The 17,559-nt window shown below is 36.4% G+C and overlaps 1 protein-coding gene across 1 annotated transcript; it reads left to right on the top strand.

Moving 5' to 3' along the window:
• The first annotated feature begins 885 nt into the window (after positions 1 to 885).
• LOC111030384 lies at positions 886 to 16,525 on the top strand. The gene is made up of 4 exons (XM_022309837.1): positions 886 to 1,275; positions 13,920 to 14,043; positions 14,134 to 14,235; positions 16,275 to 16,525. The coding sequence occupies exons 1-4, from the start codon at positions 1,258 to 1,260 to the stop codon at positions 16,307 to 16,309; spliced, it is 279 nt and encodes a 92-aa protein (XP_022165529.1). The 5' UTR covers positions 886 to 1,257; the 3' UTR covers positions 16,310 to 16,525.
• Positions 16,526 to 17,559: the final 1,034 nt, after the last annotated feature.

The following is a 17,559-nucleotide window of genomic DNA, read 5'->3' as shown; positions in this document are numbered from 1 at the left end:
GTTTATACTTTACACACATATTGCATTAAGGGACATACCTAAAATTTATGTAAAAACTAAAATTATACGTTACCTATCGTTAACGGTTTGTCAAATAGTCGCATTATATATGCACGTAAAGTACTAAGTAGGTTTGTGACGAAAATATTATGGTATATAGACACAAATCAAACATAATATTATGTTGCCCACGCTAATGTTTTGGATATTCGAGTATATAATAATAACCGGAGAATTTTCTCTCTCCCAGAATTCCAATCCCGGGAGGATCTCGAAACGACGAAATTATACAATTCCGGGAGAATATAATAATGACAATTTATTGTAGGTGGGCTAATATACACAGCTATGTCGCAATATCGCCATCAAAGGAATAACACCAACTAAATACTATATACTCACTATGATATTATAGTCACAACACACTAATATACGAATTTATTCGGAGACCAAAAAAAAAAAAACAATTCGTATATATATAATATATATACATAAGTAACTATAATTGGGCGCAGTATTATATAAATATAGTATACTCTATACGTTTTATGGTGAAAAAATGTAATAAGATAAGACATAAATCGTCAAAGTCGCCGTCGCAGGTACCGCCGCCGCCGACCATTCGAACCGGTCGGCGCGGCGGCGGCGTATCTGCAGCCGCACACCGGAGAAGACCTTGACTACGGATACGGTACACCTCTTTTTAGCGCTCTTCCGTGCCGCGATTTTTCTTCCTACGGTTCGCTCGAGCCGCCCCCACCCCTCCGCCGACTATAGGAACGCGCACAATAATAAAATGTTATTATTACTATACTGCAACGTTCCCACCGCCCGGCGAAAACCGAACGTCCCGCCACTATATAATCTAAACGGATCGCCTCCGAAACCCTAGTATCTAGTTACCCAAACTCCAAACCGTACACACATTTTACCTCCATACCAGTTTTTTTATATTTATTTATTGTTTTCGTACATTTCTGTATATACATTATATAAATATCGTAAACTCACGCTCCGCTGTCGCAGTGTGATACCTGTTGTACACCGCGACCACTACTGCACGACGCCACTCATCTCCGTCACCGTCACGAACGACGACCCATATCACGGCTACCTGTTGTACCTCTATACATAATATAATATTTATTATATTTTCCGGCGCCCAATTCCGGTTGCAGGTTTTGTTGCACATTTTCCCCAGCGACGTTTTATCTGCAAGTGCCGCGGCGAACGCCAAAAAATAAATAAATATACAAAATGGCTTCCGTACAAAGGGTGAGTGTAAACGATTATTAATAATAGTATTTGTATACTTACATTTATTTAAAAACTTTTATCATATTTATAAGCGTGGTCATATACATATACAAGACCGGCTATCCGAAAATCGGTAAAAATACAAATTCGAATAAAAGTAAAGTTATCGGAAAATTTTTAAATAAAATAAAATGATATTACATTAAAAACATTATCCATATTTCGCTTGTTGTGTCCTTTAGTTTTATTTAAATCTGGTTGTCTGTTCATATTTTTAATTCGTGTTAAATGCACATTTAATAACTCATACAATTCACAAGAAATCGCAACACGTGGTTATTAATACGCATTTTTTTTACTTTACAATTTATTTATTGGTCTTTAAACGATATCAATGAAATTATATAATTACGTAATTACGCATATACACGCACGCAGTTTAACATAGGTAAACACCATGGAATGAGGAAATAAATTTCGTGCACTTCAGAGCAATACCTATATACACTGTATACATATACTTATAAAGTTTTGGGCAAGTCGTACTTTTATTTAAAATTTACTGATTTAACAATAATAACAATGATTATTATAAATATCTTTCTCCTGTTCGAAAAATAGCACATTAACGATTCGAACGCTCATCAGTGTAATTATTGTAGCTAAGTATTTCACAACGTGAAAACTATTTCGTTTTCATTAATCGTTTTAAGCTGCAAGGCTGCTTAGTGCATTTATGTGCAATGGATAGTACCTACATTGTACATAATATTATTAATATTAGATCATCCGATAATCGATATTGCGTTGTTAATATACGAAGCGCGTACCACCCGAAACGAAATCGGACAGAGCGGCATTTCTTTTTCACCATTCGACTTTGAACGATACGCGCAAACCGATGGTAGATTTATGATACGAATTCACCGCTGGTATGCCCAACATTATTCAGTTCATATCGGACAGACGTTCCGAACCGATAGGTCGAGAAAATGCAGAAATTTGGTAGCGACCAAATACTTTTGAACCATTACATCCGCGAGGCCTTTGAATAAACCCGTTTATCACGCTCCCCCACATAAGGCCCGCGTACGCATACAGAGTGTTCAACCACGCGTGTTTTGCAGTTATGGCATATGACTTATGACTTATACAACACACTTCGACCGATCTCGTTGGGAGTTTTGGGGTCGATCAAAAAATAAATAAAAATTTTGATCTCAATAAACGCTATAAATACAAAGTGATATAAAAAGTGATAATTTTCAAGAAAAAAACGCTTTCGGAAGCCACCGGGCACCGTACAATTATTATACTCATTGTGTTCATATTCTAATAATAATGACATCGCTGCTGATGCGTGTTCGCGAAATTCACGATCGAGTTCGGTTTGTGTTATACATTATTTTTATTATAAGTACATTGTACATATTATAACATGTCATATTCTATATTAACGTGTCCTTTATACACGCACTCTTGCACTCGCGCTCGTAATACGATAATAATATCCCATTTAATGGTATCCATTACACATTTCGCATTTTAGCCGACACGTGTGAAAAACGCCACCGCAAAGCTATATTATACATATTATTATGTACATTATTGTACGTACATGTGTATATATTTTTAATATGCCGCACGTACGCCGGCCGTCAACTCGTTTAATAATAACAATAATAATAATATAATGTCCACGTATTAACGGCTGTCGATGACATAATAATATCACGCGATCTGCAGCACCTATGACGTCATGACAAGGTGGAGGGACAAAAATATAAGCACACACACACACACACACACACACACACACACATGCTAGCGTTGGTACTTTGCCTGGCCAGTGGTTTCGACACTGCGTTTTCTTTTCGACGGAAAAACCACCAATCAATGCCGACCGTCGGTGGCGATATAATTACGCCGCCCGGTGCAGTCCTATGTTGGTACGCCCACGCCCGTGCGCGCGTGTACCAACTGCTCGAGCAGCCGCCTACGTCATAGCCATGGCTAAATAACTATTTTAAGTTTGGCTCTAGCCACGATCACAGGTGCCTGCGTACAACTGCAGTTATCCCGGGGCTCGGCGTTGTTTCTTTCGAAACGTTTTGGTTTTTCCAATCGGCCGCGGAAAATACGTTGCGAAACACGCGATATTAAACAACATAATGTGTCACGGGTACCGCACGGGAACCGGTGCGACGGTCCGCGAGACACGCACGTCGCCGACGACGTCCGAGCGAAAGCTTACAAGTTACGATACCGCGGTATACGACAACGGTTATAATCATACGATAATGGCACGTACCTATACCTATAAACATCCCGCGGACACGCCGCCACCGGTTGCGTCTCCGCGGACGACGACGACGACAACGATGTCGCGGTCGTTAAAAATGGCGATCTTCCATACGGGTTTCGACACCGCACCGCCGCCGCCGTCCGAGGAGAGAAACGGACATCATCGCGATAATCCTGGTCACGTGCCCTCGACGATCTATTTAGACGCGATCGCCGTCCCGCGTTAATCACGGCCGGGTTCGTCTGCGTTTCGGGTCTTATCACGCGTGTCTGACGGAATAACGATCTTTATATTATGATTTTTATTGCATAGGTAAACATAGAGATATTATATTATGCTGTAGGTACCGGTCGCGACGTTTTCACAAAGTAGCCAAGTAGCCAACTCGTTTCAGACGATCACGTCGTCATGCCACGCAGTAAAAAATGTACGCATGCATTTAACTGTCTGCACTAATTATTTCAAAAAAGTTATGACTTTTTTGAAAACATTATTCTTAGGTAATCAGATTCTTACAAAATGTTTTCGCCGTTATCGTTTCGTAAGTTTTTACTTTTTTAAGTAACTACCTCTACTCTATTTTTAGTTACAACTAAATAACTTACGAGTGATAAGCTTATAACATTAATTTATAAATTTATAGCCAATTAACTGCACATATTGTGTAAGTATTCAAATACTCCGAAAAATATTCTGCAGCTTTGGAATATTAAATTCACTTTTTCATTCTATATGTCAAAAACTCGATAATGATAAAAAAATTGATAATTTTTTTCTTCAAAAATGTTGTATTTGTTGTTTTGCAATTTACAATTATGTAAAAATAAGTTAAAATTTTCGAAATATAATGATTACATATACTTAGATAGATTACCTCTTATGTATACGTATTATATTACTATCGTGCGTTGTTTGAACAGTAGCCAGTAGGCAGTAATGCAGTACCTATATTATTATAGGCACCTACATAGACGTTCCTCAAACGAGAGATTTCGTCCGATAAGACTATATCGTACAAACGTAGTCTGCTGCAATTTCGTGTAATATAAAACAATAATATAATTACGCGTTCGTAATTACACATTTCGTCGTCACTGCCGTATCGAATAAGATTCGTTTTCATTCGATTTGATATAATGAGCGTCAAGTGACGAACCGTAGATAATTATAAAATATAATACATTATTAAGACGACAAACCAACGCTTGGGACGCATCGATTTAGATATTCAAAATATTACAAACGAGACGTTGCGAAACGAATACTTTAATTACGTGTCGTGCAGATATAGTTGGCCCGTAGCAATGGGGAGTATAATATTATTCTGTAACACGTTCGTTATAAAATTTCTAAGAAATTCAAAACCAAAAAATTTTTTACGTCTTTCGCGGTCTTTCGAGTCTTGAAGTATCATAGGTGGTTACTATATTATTGCATCGACACAGTTCATCGTACTTAGACCAAACCTATAGACACCAACATTCAAATCGTTTTCAACGCCTACAAAATATGATTTAGAAAACAATATTTCACTTTATTGTTTGTAATAATGCTTTAAACTATTTTGAACTTCAGCAGGTTATCGAAACGTTTCCAGTACACATTTCGAGTTCCCGAGATTGCAGTATTTCAATGAAACTGTTATATTTGTTCATCTCGTGGTAACGAACCGTTAATTTTATCAATTCCAGCGAGAATGGCAAATATTTTAAAAGTCTAAACCTACCGGAACTAATTCTTGACACGCGTCCTTCAAAAGTCAATTTTTTAAAATATGTCGTTTACAAATCGCGGAGAATTGTCAGACGTAGCTGGTATATATATATATGATATAGTTAATAGATACATTTAGAAAAATTGTAATGAAAGTACTGTGAGAAATGTGCATTCAATACTTGAACTGTAACATTATATTATATTATTGTCTTTAATGATCATATTATTATCGATTTAGTTACTTGAGTAATTATAAATTATGTTATATGAGTGTCGATTCGATTTCTTTATCGAAGAGGACGTTTGAAACAAATCGATAAATCTTTCGGAATGAAATATTCTATAAACGAGTACATCATTCTGCGCGCAGTCTTCTCCAGACGAAAATATAATTACTTTAATGATCGCGGAGTACAAGACGTGTACCCAGCTATCTACATTAAATATTTCAATCACTATTACAAGTATATGTTATGTTTTACTCTGACATAACTACATACTTACCTATTATATACAAACGATAAATATACACTATATAGTAACGCTTTAAGCGCGATCGCGTTTCCAATTGTGTCATTTATTGTGTTTCAAACGGTTTCGGTTATTATTAAACACGCGATGAATGGAAGTATATAGTAGTTGGCCATACATTTCACCGACTCTTCTGACCAGTCGAACAATTGCGTATGTGTCCACCAATTGAATACAATAATAATATAATACCCGACACTCGACATACACTCACTCACTCACACACACACACACACACACACACACACACACACACACCTATAAAATATATATAGTACAGATAGGTCCGCCCGGCGCCTAGGAAACCCTTAGGACTTTCTCTGGCAACGCGAAATTCGTCGTCGTTGTTGTCGTTGTTGTAAGAACTTGTCGTAAAAACTCGACAATATTATTATGTTATATACATTATTCTACATGTAGATAATATAATAATATGACCGTGACACACACTCACGGTATGCGCTTGTGTCCCAAGTACAAATATAATAGTACCTATATGGTACCTATACATGTATGTGATTCCCACCCGTGTTACAAAATGACAAAATTATCCGCCCGAACGTCCCGCGAAGATTTCGTTGCTCATTCGCCGTCAAACGTCCGAGGCCGTACGCGGCTATACAGTTGAAACGAGACTTCGTTATCAAGTCATATATTACCGTTATTATAACATTGTGTTATATTAAACAGACGGCAATTTACGGTCGTAATCATCACAAAGTAATATTATGTTGTATTATACTCCATTTGCTCAGCAAACGATGCTCGCCGATCTCCCTCTGATCTGTGTATTTCATTTGCACCTCTGCAATGTACCTACATATTTTACAGCGCTCCGATTGCGGTTTGTTTTTTTTTCTAATCGTCGCCGACAATGACATTTCTGAAAATAAAAATGTACAACATTTGAGCTCGAAAAATATCGTTTAATAGTTGACTACCTAGTAAAAAAAAAAACGAGTAACGTAATATTACAATATATATTATATTATTGAGCAACACGTAATAATAATATATAATAATAATTGTCATATATGAGTAGTAGTTATATATGTGTGCGTTTTCAAGTGTTGTCTGTCCATCATACATGTGTATAAAGTATATAATTATAAATTTAATGAAACAAATACATTCCTCGGTTAGATTGAAATCTAAAGTATTGATAGCTCACAATAATATATGTAAAAACATACAATATTATAAATCATTCGTGGTGAATACGCATTGAACATATCCCCATCGAAACCGTTCCTTGTAAAGATGACGATCGATCAAAATTAGCACACTGTACGCTCTATTCAGGTATGTATTTTTATCTTCGGAAATATTACAAAAAAAAAAAAAGTAAAAACACAAATAGCTCTTGGTCTCATATTACACAATATATACCTACCTATAGCCGATGGTAGACTTCTACTGTGATTACGACAAGTAGTTATCCTTTAAGTCTCCAAATATAACTATTACCTAGTTTCATTATACCTACAACAGGGCGAGCCCTGAGTATAAAACGACAGTACAATCAACTACATCTGAAGACCGATTGAAAAATTTACATAATTTCACTATATTATAAAACTCGACACAAATGTATAAAAAAATAATGTGTAATCTACCTAGTACATTGGCATACTCACGAATGATAAAAAAAAACGCCAACGGTGACATATCATATTATTATTCTTTGTACACCTAGAGACTTTGCGACACGTTTTTAAATCAATTGAGTTATTTTTGGCACTGGTCCAGTTCTGGATTTTTCAGCGAATTATTTCACCGTCGATATTATATTAATGTGTATAGGTACTTATAAATATCATTTTTTAAGCTTGACGATCGCCGAATTCGCAACTAATCGCAAAAAAAGAAAGTCGAATATAAAATAGGTGTGAGATCCTCCTAAGGGCTAATGATGTATTACAATTCTATAATATATTATATTAATGTGACTGACAGACGCGTGAATCTTCGTTACTCTCGACGTACATATAGGTTCATAATACAACTCTGATGCGAGACTGCAGAATATTATGCTTTTAAATTTTAATAATATCATCGACTCCATAAATATTATATTCTACATAATATATTACGCCACATTCGTAATAATATAATATAAAATAAAAAGTATTAATTCGTTTTTTTATCCATTCCGCGATTTATTACGCGAGTAAAACGTTAAATAATTACGTATTTTATTTGTTTTTATCTTCTTGAGCGCGTCCAACCGGTTTGCGATCGATCCGGCAACGTTTCGGCGGGAGGTTACGAGCGCGGAAATCGAAAAAGCCGCATTTCTATAGTATCTTCAGGTATATAATTTAATATGTCATATTATAACCACTCGGCGCCGCAATGAGATAAATATAATGAAAATGATAAATAAAACACGAGCATAGTCAACTGCGTGGTTATTGCTAACAACGCCGCATGTGATCGATAAACCTTAAAGGTCCTATACGCAACGATGTGTATACTGTGGTGAATGGATAGGAGATGACGTGTGAGAGTCGAACTTTGGTACGGTGATCGCTATTCGATTTTTTTGTGAAAATAAGATCGTTTTTTTTTTTTTAAATGTTTATGGAATAATCATTATGCCGCTTGATTTATTAATTGTATTCATATTACATAATATACAACTTTGAGAATGCAAAAGTTTTCATATTACAAATGTAACATTAATCAGTTTCCTCGAATAGTAAGTAATATGTTTTGATTCAGACCTTTAAACGTCTTTTTATAAGCTCAGATAAAATTTAGCACCCTGATTACAAATCATTACTTTTGAGTGCTATTTACGGCCTTCCTCACATTATTGTATTATCCACTGCAGTACTGCACCATCATGGATTTCCAAACCTACCCACTGCGAGTCACACCCCGCAGACTACTCCTACACTATACGATCTATGTAATAAAGCCAATTTCGCCGCATCATCAGCCATTTCAAGTTTAACAGACAATTCAAGCCGCACAATTTTCTTCACCTTGCAATCATGTCACCTATTGTACGATGATCGAACATATGTATTCAAAAATGATTTCTTCTAGCCGATCGTAAGACGTCCGAGTGCAGTCGTACGCAGGACGTGTGGCAACGCGACACATTATACACATAATATAGGTGGACTTTGTACAATGCATAATAATAATAATAATAATGATAATAATTAATAACATGATATTATATATATATATTACTATACGTCGTATGGGCATTGTGTTACCGTTATTATTGTGTAGTTGGGAAAGGTTGTTTGTACAGATCTCGAACGACGATCGACGATACGCGTATATATGCAGATAATAATAACAATAATAATGTTGTACCCATAGTCTTGCCGACATTGCCCCATGGAAACGGCGGTTTTCGGTTTTGTGTGTCAATGTTATACACGTAGCGCGAAAGAGCGCACGGCAATTTCACGGCAAATCGTTTTCGACAACGATGACGATAATGACTGAGATATAATGTCACACGCGACGGATAAAACGCTGCACTCGTACGTATTATTATGTTACAGGTACCTAGGTAAGAACAGTATACCGCGACCGCAGGCGATCTCCGCCACCGCGTAATATTTCGATAAATAATAATAAAATGTCACGCGTCGTATTACCGATCTACCATCATATTGTATATTATTGAATTCAAGTCCGTTTCCGAAAGAATTCGTACGCACACTTACATAATACTACACACACCTATATAATATGTAAATATCACAATATTATATTATACTTTTGTTTCGGCGAAAGTGACCCTAAAAAACTACAGTGCACCGCGTAAAACACTCGAGCGTTAAATTTAAATTTCATATTTTTATGCGTCTTCGGAGTATCCGGACGAAGGATTAAAAATATTTTTATATTATATAATAGGTTCATATATAAATATTTAACGAGTCGTGTCCGACGAGCTAATGGACTTTTATATCCGATCAATATTATTACTACACCTATACACGATTGCGGAATTATCCAGATATATTTTTTAACTCTCCGCGTTTTTAACGACAAAGTGCGGGCAGTGTATAAAATAAAAATCACGAATATGGTTTGCGTGTGCGCACGCGTATAAATACTCGTTATTGATGTACGAATAATCACGCTCGGTATTTTCTACTTTCGTTTTTGGCGACAAACAAATCGTTAACGACACGTTTTCGATTCGATTTACTGCGCTGCCGCTGCAATGTATAATAATAATAATAATGTACATTATATTATTATGTATAGGAAGCGTAAGACGGGAAACGCGTACTGTTACGTGACCAGTTTTCTACAAGACAGCGCTGAATATCGCGTTTTTGACGATTTTCACGTTGAGTATCACTGCAGCAGACGACGTGTTTTATTTCATATTTATATATATATAACGAGACGAGAGTTTAGCGTTGTTGTTTACCGTTTATGGCGATATTGTCTAAAACCCTCTGAATAAAAAAAAAAAAAATGTATAATGATATTATAATACATTACATAATATTATAATTTATAAGTAAAAAAATGGTTGGTAACCACTTGTTTTGAGCCTCCCACTCTGGCTCATACGGATCGGATAAACCTTTTCAATGTTCCGTTTTCGTCATTATCGTCGTTCCACGAATGATTATGATATTTTTATAAATAACTACCCTAATTTATGCGTACATAATAATATAATTTCGGACGTATATTATTGTCGTCGTCTTCGTCACGGTGTCAGACTGAAAACGATCGTCTCGTAACATAATCCTATTATATTATTGTTCAAATAACGCTCAATGATAACATATGCACAGCCCGCGACCGATGATTTTTATCGCTTTACACCTCGTCTAGACGACCCCGAAATGTGTTTTGCTCCCATTTCTATCTGCCCGACGAGAACACAACAATGACGAGCCGCATACGCTTAAGCTGTGTTATATTTTTAACGACGTCTCAATGGTTTGCAGTACAGGCCCGTGCAACGTTTAAGTCACCCACACAACAAAATAATTTGTGTGCACATACATTATTATTAAGTATGTGTTTATTGCGTTATACTGTACGATTTTTAAACACGGCGTGTCTGTGATTCGATTTCACGCACACGAATAGTATTATAACAACCGCGTGAAATCTTCGGGCTGCCATATATTTTGCGATATGGATTCCCAGGGGGCAGACGCGAAACTGGCGATGCGCTTCGCCGGACGCACGCTCGCCCGCGATTCTTGAACGACCGATTCTCGGCGTCGTGTACCTCGCACATACCTCATATAATGCCATAATATACCTATAACGTGTTCACACGGTGAAGACCGATAGAAAATCGATAGTCGTACATGGATTAGACAAATAGGACTGTAAGGCCGAACGAGGAGTACAATTTTTCAAGAATATTAAGATAATATCTTTATTTTTATGCCAGAAACATATATTATACACAGTTATCCGCGTGGCATATGATGCACACGCCGGCACTGCTCCTCTGTACGATATATTATAACAGGCAATCGAACGGTATATAATATAAAATACATCCTCCCACGATTAATGTCAAATTGTTAAGTCGGTCAGCTTTTCGAAATTCTCTCAATCGCCCTGTATAACATATATTGTACATAACTTCATGCACTGCTGTCGTATATAGTTATAAACTATAAGTGTGTTTGGGTGAGCTTTTAGAAACATACCTTTATATGTACTTAGTGAAAGGGTCGAAATTGTTACGGGCTTAAAACGAGTATCAAATATGATAATACGATTTCGGCAACCCAGCGTATAGTATAATTTAATAAATACCATTTGATATGGGTATAATAGTACCACTTTTTTGTCTCATTTGTAACATAACAAGGGTGTGTTTTTATTCGGAAGAAATATAATTGTATCAAATAAAAGTATACTTTTCTAACCTATACGGGTAAAGTTTAATTTATTTTTCTTAGTTTTAAATTAATGGCGATCGGAGCCATTATACACATATAATATCGACACGCCGATATACGTGGACTGTATAGAGTGTACACTGTACAATAATAATAATAATAATATTCCTATATATTGGCAATACGAATCCGATAGTTCTATAAGTACTCGTTTTGTTCGTATTTCTCTCGCCTTATCGTCGCTTAGTTTTGATCGTCGTCCATTTATCACGGGCGCCGCAGACATTTTACGCGTGGGAGCAGCCTTTTATTAAAAATTGTAGGTATACACGTCCGTCCCAGTGACACCTATATACGTACGTCGTACACACATATACCTATATATTATTATATATTATATTGTCGTCGATACGGCATTGTAATATGTATATAAATGTAATATACCTCCGCGCCGGTCGTTACAGGTCGGTATACACCCCGGTCGGTCGTTGTTAACAAGATCGCGGTAACGCCTCTGACACCCGCGGTCCACATGCATAATAATATGTATACTTATCGCGTCCGCGGCGCCATAAATATTACCGTATAATAATAACACAAAACGAGAAAAAATATAAAAAGGCTAAGTAAAAAACGGACACGAGCGAAAATCGTTACGCATAAATTTACGTCGGATCCCGTCGATTTTTACACAACTCACTGGCCCCGCAATGCCTACGCGCTCTACTTGCCACTCGTACGACGACGACCGATGCTAATAATAAACATTTATATATTTATGTACATTGTACGATTATATTATGCGGATTGCAATGTGCAGCGTGCGGATGCAATAATAGTGCACGGGTCATATTATTATATGTTATTACTTATTATATTGTGTGTATCGCGTATAATATATTATTATAAGGTGCAGGCTGCAGATAAATATATATAAGTAGGTAGTTGGGTACGCAGGACTTGCCACGCGGTGTGGGTATGCACTAGGCAGTTACAGTATTACAGTACTGAAATGACGACAACTACGCGATTGTTACATATTGCAATACTCGTAACACCAGTATTACCTGTATCTATGATAGTTTTCCAAAATCCAACAAAAACTGCAGTTTCCTCACCAAATAACAATGGTTAAATGAAAACGATCATTATAGGATGAGGCGATTTTAATTGCAACTCTCCCTAAGTCGGTACATCACAAAAAAATGGCATTTTTATAAACGAACATTTATTTATATTATATCTCCTAATTTCCACAGACAATAATGTTTGTTTTTGTACGATACCATACACCTCATATGCACCACAATAACTGTTATAATGTACTATTTTAGAATGAACAAATTTAAATAGTATAGATTAGTGTACATTTACACAATATTAAATTTAAATAACAAAAAAATAACGAAGAATCGCAGAAAATATTTTTACTCGAAATTTGATAATAGCTAGGTAAATTCTCTCTGATATTTAAACTGCTGAACCTGAACGTACATTTGATATTATGCACTCTTGTTGTTGAGATGGAGACTGAAAATGCAATTGGTGTGGCGTTTTCCTACAATCATGAAATCAATAACACAGAAACATTTTAGATTCATTTATTCTGTTTCTGTGTATTATAGTAAATGTGTACTAATAAGTATCAAGGTGTTGAGGGTTACTCAAATAAAAGTATCGGCCATCTCTAATAAGTAATTAAATATATTATAATGATGGACCGCAACACTGCAATTATAATTTATCATTTCCTGGTTCGATGAATCCTATAGCTCCTCGGGCAGTCCATCATCGTATAATAAAATTGAATGATCGTAAAATATATGATATTGTTATATTATTCCGGTATAGCGAATAACCATATTATATTATGTGTGTTACTTTGCATGACCTTTAGAAGAAAACACGTTTCAATCGATTTCTGGCGGAATGGATTTATCACGCTCGGGCGATAGCCACTGTAACTGCTCATAAATTATTTTATAAAATATCACTGTAACTCCGTAATAAAAGGTTTCTTTTTTTACTTTTATGGTGTATTATTTAAAGCTTCTAAAAATATTTAATAGGTACATTAAAATAATAATTGAAACTTCAAAAGTTGAAAATCAATGATAAAAATGTCTTGCTACAGACATTCGTTTAAACATAGACATGTTCACAGAACTGAAAATAATATAAACTTAATACTATAATGCGTGATATGATAATATTATTTTGTGGTTTTACAATTTTGTTTTTGTTTACAGGTGTTGATCGTACTGTGCGTCGTCTTGTGCCACCTGATGATCGCATCAGCTCAATTCGAGTTCAGCGACTTCCTGTCCAATGTCGAACAACAGTCTGGCAACCGAGACCCTAGAGAAAACCGAGGTGAGTCTTAAAGATGATAATAAAGGTGTACGAAATTAACTTAACGATTTTTTTTGCCCCATTTTCCCTTCTTCTGGGAAAATATTACAGGTCCAGTTCTATTCCCTGTCACCCAACCTGGTTCCGAAACCAGCGGCGTGGTTGTGGGAGCTTCAGGATTCGGATTCGTGCCCCCCGGTGGAAACAACAAACGTAAGTGTTTTCATTAATTTTAATGTTGAATTGGCACCTATGATATTAATATATACTCACTACGAGTGGCTCATTGGCGTGTTGGCTTTTCGATATTAATCGCGTTTTAGTGAAATTGTCCAAATTTATTTGAAAACGCGTCCATCGTCTGGAAACCAGGCTACTCACACGCACACATTATAATGATATACCTATGTCTATGTGTTGGGTACATATGGCAAATTTTCGTTTACGCAATAATGACGTATGTCGTCATTGCGAATAGTTGAGCAATTTTTTTTCCGATCTATTCCAATATCGTTGTGAAAACCCGTGCGTTTTTGAATGGAAAGGACTTTCTCGATAGTTTATTCCGACCGTTATATATTTTCGCACTGTACCGTTGTAATATGTCGATAAAAATATGCCACTGCTCGTGCGTATGGACTTTGGCCATAGAATAGTCACATTTCAGGCGAATGGATTATGCAGGGTTGGATTCCGTCCAACGCCCGAAGATTGTGCGTCAAAGTCCAATAAGGATCTGTAATTAAATCGGTTCGTCCTTATTCGACGGTTACGTGACGACAGTCATCACAAGTTCACAACCTCTAAAATCGCTTTCGGAAAGTTGGCCGCCGGAAAATTCGGTACGCATTCTCCGAATATATGGCGAATAGCTGACCCGCAAGCGCATATATTGCCGATACGTCGCGCCCAATTATGTATTATATATACTTTGGCGATGTTGTTTTCAACGGTTTTTGGGTCACAAACGGTCATCGCCGACGTTTACGGTTATTACTATACACATTAGATAGAATACGGTCTGCTGTGGCCCATATAAATCGCATATATATTAGTGGCGAACTGCTGGCTAGAGGATTATTAGTGTTAGCGAATTGTTCGGATAGTTTCCACAGTACAGCACTACGGCACATTATTATGCGTGTAATATAATAATATATATATATATATATATATATAGTTCACTTTACGATGACTGTTGTGCGCTCTATTGACTCCGCCGGGGACGACGGGGGTAGTTGGTAATTATATATTATATGCGCTTGAGGGATGCGGGCAGGAATGCTGCAGCGGTACAACAGCACACAGAAAGCTTTCGGTAGCCGCCGGTGTTTAAGGGTGCGCGGAGGTATCGTCGTGGGGGTGGGGAACAGGCCCGTGACGAGAGGTTAATTTGGATGAGAGACCCGAACTCAAAGGGCGCGATCGCAGCAATAATACGTCCGACCGCAGAAACTGCTGCCAGGAGTGTAAGGCGCATATACATGTATATATTATACAGTGGCAGCCGATATAAGTCGTCTTTTGCGGATGTTATTGAATGTGTATAAGGCGAACGGTCTCGGACAGGGCGCGCGCGGATCCCGCGTCCACCCTTCGCCGGAAACAACCCCTTTGTGAAACGCTCGGAGAGGGCAGCGGGAGACACGATAGACGCCCGCTAATGAAGACGGCCGAGCCGCGAGATGCTGCAGCTCTGAAGTTACATATTATTATTATTATTATTACGAGTATACGCGTATATAGGACGCGGCGAGAGGAGCCAGTTCGGGCCGGATATTAGTGTTCGGGGTACGAATTCTGCCGGGACACTTCAAAGCCGAATATTATCATTATTATTATTACTGTGATACGATGCCCCCGTGAAACTATACTCGAGAGTTTCGGCGGCCGAATTATAATGCGTATAATGATTACGAGTTACGACGCGATACTGTATTATATTCCTACTATAATATAACGATTTTTCACTCGACCACCCGCGTAACGATAATATATATATATATATATATATATATATATATGTATAGCTGTAGCACTTGAATAATATTAAACTAAGTAGGTATGCGGAAGGCCGAGTTTTGGTTGTTTTATGGATTTTCGTACCTACCATATCTATTATTGTCGGTCTACTCAGTCCTCAGAGACGTTAGTCCGGCCGACGATACATAATAATACAGTACAAATATTAATAATTATAATAATTACATTATGCCCAGTAGAACCACAATACAAAGTTTTTTGTTTTGCAGAACCACAAGGCCAAAACATCTTCAGCTTCTGGTGATGATGACGAGATCCGATAACGAAACACACTGCAAGTCGATTGAATTTCCTAAGCGTTTCGCCCGGCAACGGATAGCAAATATATACTTGTCAATGCGAGATCTCTACAATGTAATATTAATAACACAAATTAAGAGTAATAATAATTATATACTATTCACACTACATATTATACATTATATCTGTACACATCGACGTACACCGATGAATTCATAAATAATACAATATAGGTATACAGACGTATAGCATAATATTATACACGTATACGTATATACACGAGCGGCAATAATATCGTGCGCACGATTTTATATACAACATCATATATATATGCACGCCTTGTAAACGTATTATTTGTATTTGTACAGGTATATAATATTATATAGGTATACTTTAGAGTTTTCTTAATTTATTTCATTACACATTGTACATAATTTACAAGTCTCTTATGTCTAATAATTTATTTCATAGCGTGCGTATACGTATTATTATTACAGCCGTCTTAGGTTAGTTACCGATTATTATTAAACATATATAATATTTATATAAAGATTTATCATATTATTATTGTATTTTATAAAGATATTGTAATTTTAAGTGCAAGACAATAGGTGTTTATTTGTGGTTACCGTAATTACGCGTATCCGTCTATATAGTATAAATACCTATAATTATTGTACAATTTTGTTGTATGCATACAACGAAAACAAAAAAAAAACGTAAAACAACGAAACATGATTTTATTGCAATAAAATGACTACTATATATTATTATTAATGTTGTTCAAAAATTTGTGAGTTTATTCAAACCATTTCCTTTTATCGTACATCTAGGTAACCTATTGGTTACCACTTTATATGTTCCTAGGTATACAGCTTATTTTATGCTACATTATATAGTTTATAATAATGCCACATGGCAATATAGCATATTATATTATATCAAGAGATGATATCCTAAAATGTTAATGTTTAACTATTTTATGGGTATACTAGTACTCAGTGCTATAGCTATTACGTATATAGCGACACTGCTGCGGTAATTATAGGTCATCGCTGTTATCAACGTGTTGATTCACTTGATTCAACATTTTGACGATCGACAAGCTCGCAGAGGAGAATAGGCGAAATTATACAATCGGCAATACATAGTACCACAGTGGACCTTACGTAACGTTTAGGTATGCTTTATTATTATGTATAATTTTAGTTTTGAAAATCTTGGTATTCGATAGACTTGTTGTTGGTATAATCT

The sequence above is a fragment of the Myzus persicae genome, unplaced genomic scaffold (assembly GCF_001856785.1).
Source record: "Myzus persicae strain clone G006 unplaced genomic scaffold, MPER_G0061.0, whole genome shotgun sequence".
NCBI lineage: Eukaryota > Metazoa > Arthropoda > Insecta > Hemiptera > Aphididae > Myzus > Myzus persicae.
This window is presented reverse-complemented; position numbering and strand designations above follow the sequence as displayed.

Coding starts and splice junctions, on each gene's coding strand:
- LOC111030384 (XM_022309837.1), top strand. Junction 14,044..14,133: donor AGACCCTAGAGAAAACCGAG/GTGAGTCTTAAA, acceptor AAAATATTACAG/GTCCAGTTCTATTCCCTGTC. Junction 14,236..16,274: donor CCCCGGTGGAAACAACAAAC/GTAAGTGTTTTC, acceptor TTTGTTTTGCAG/AACCACAAGGCCAAAACATC.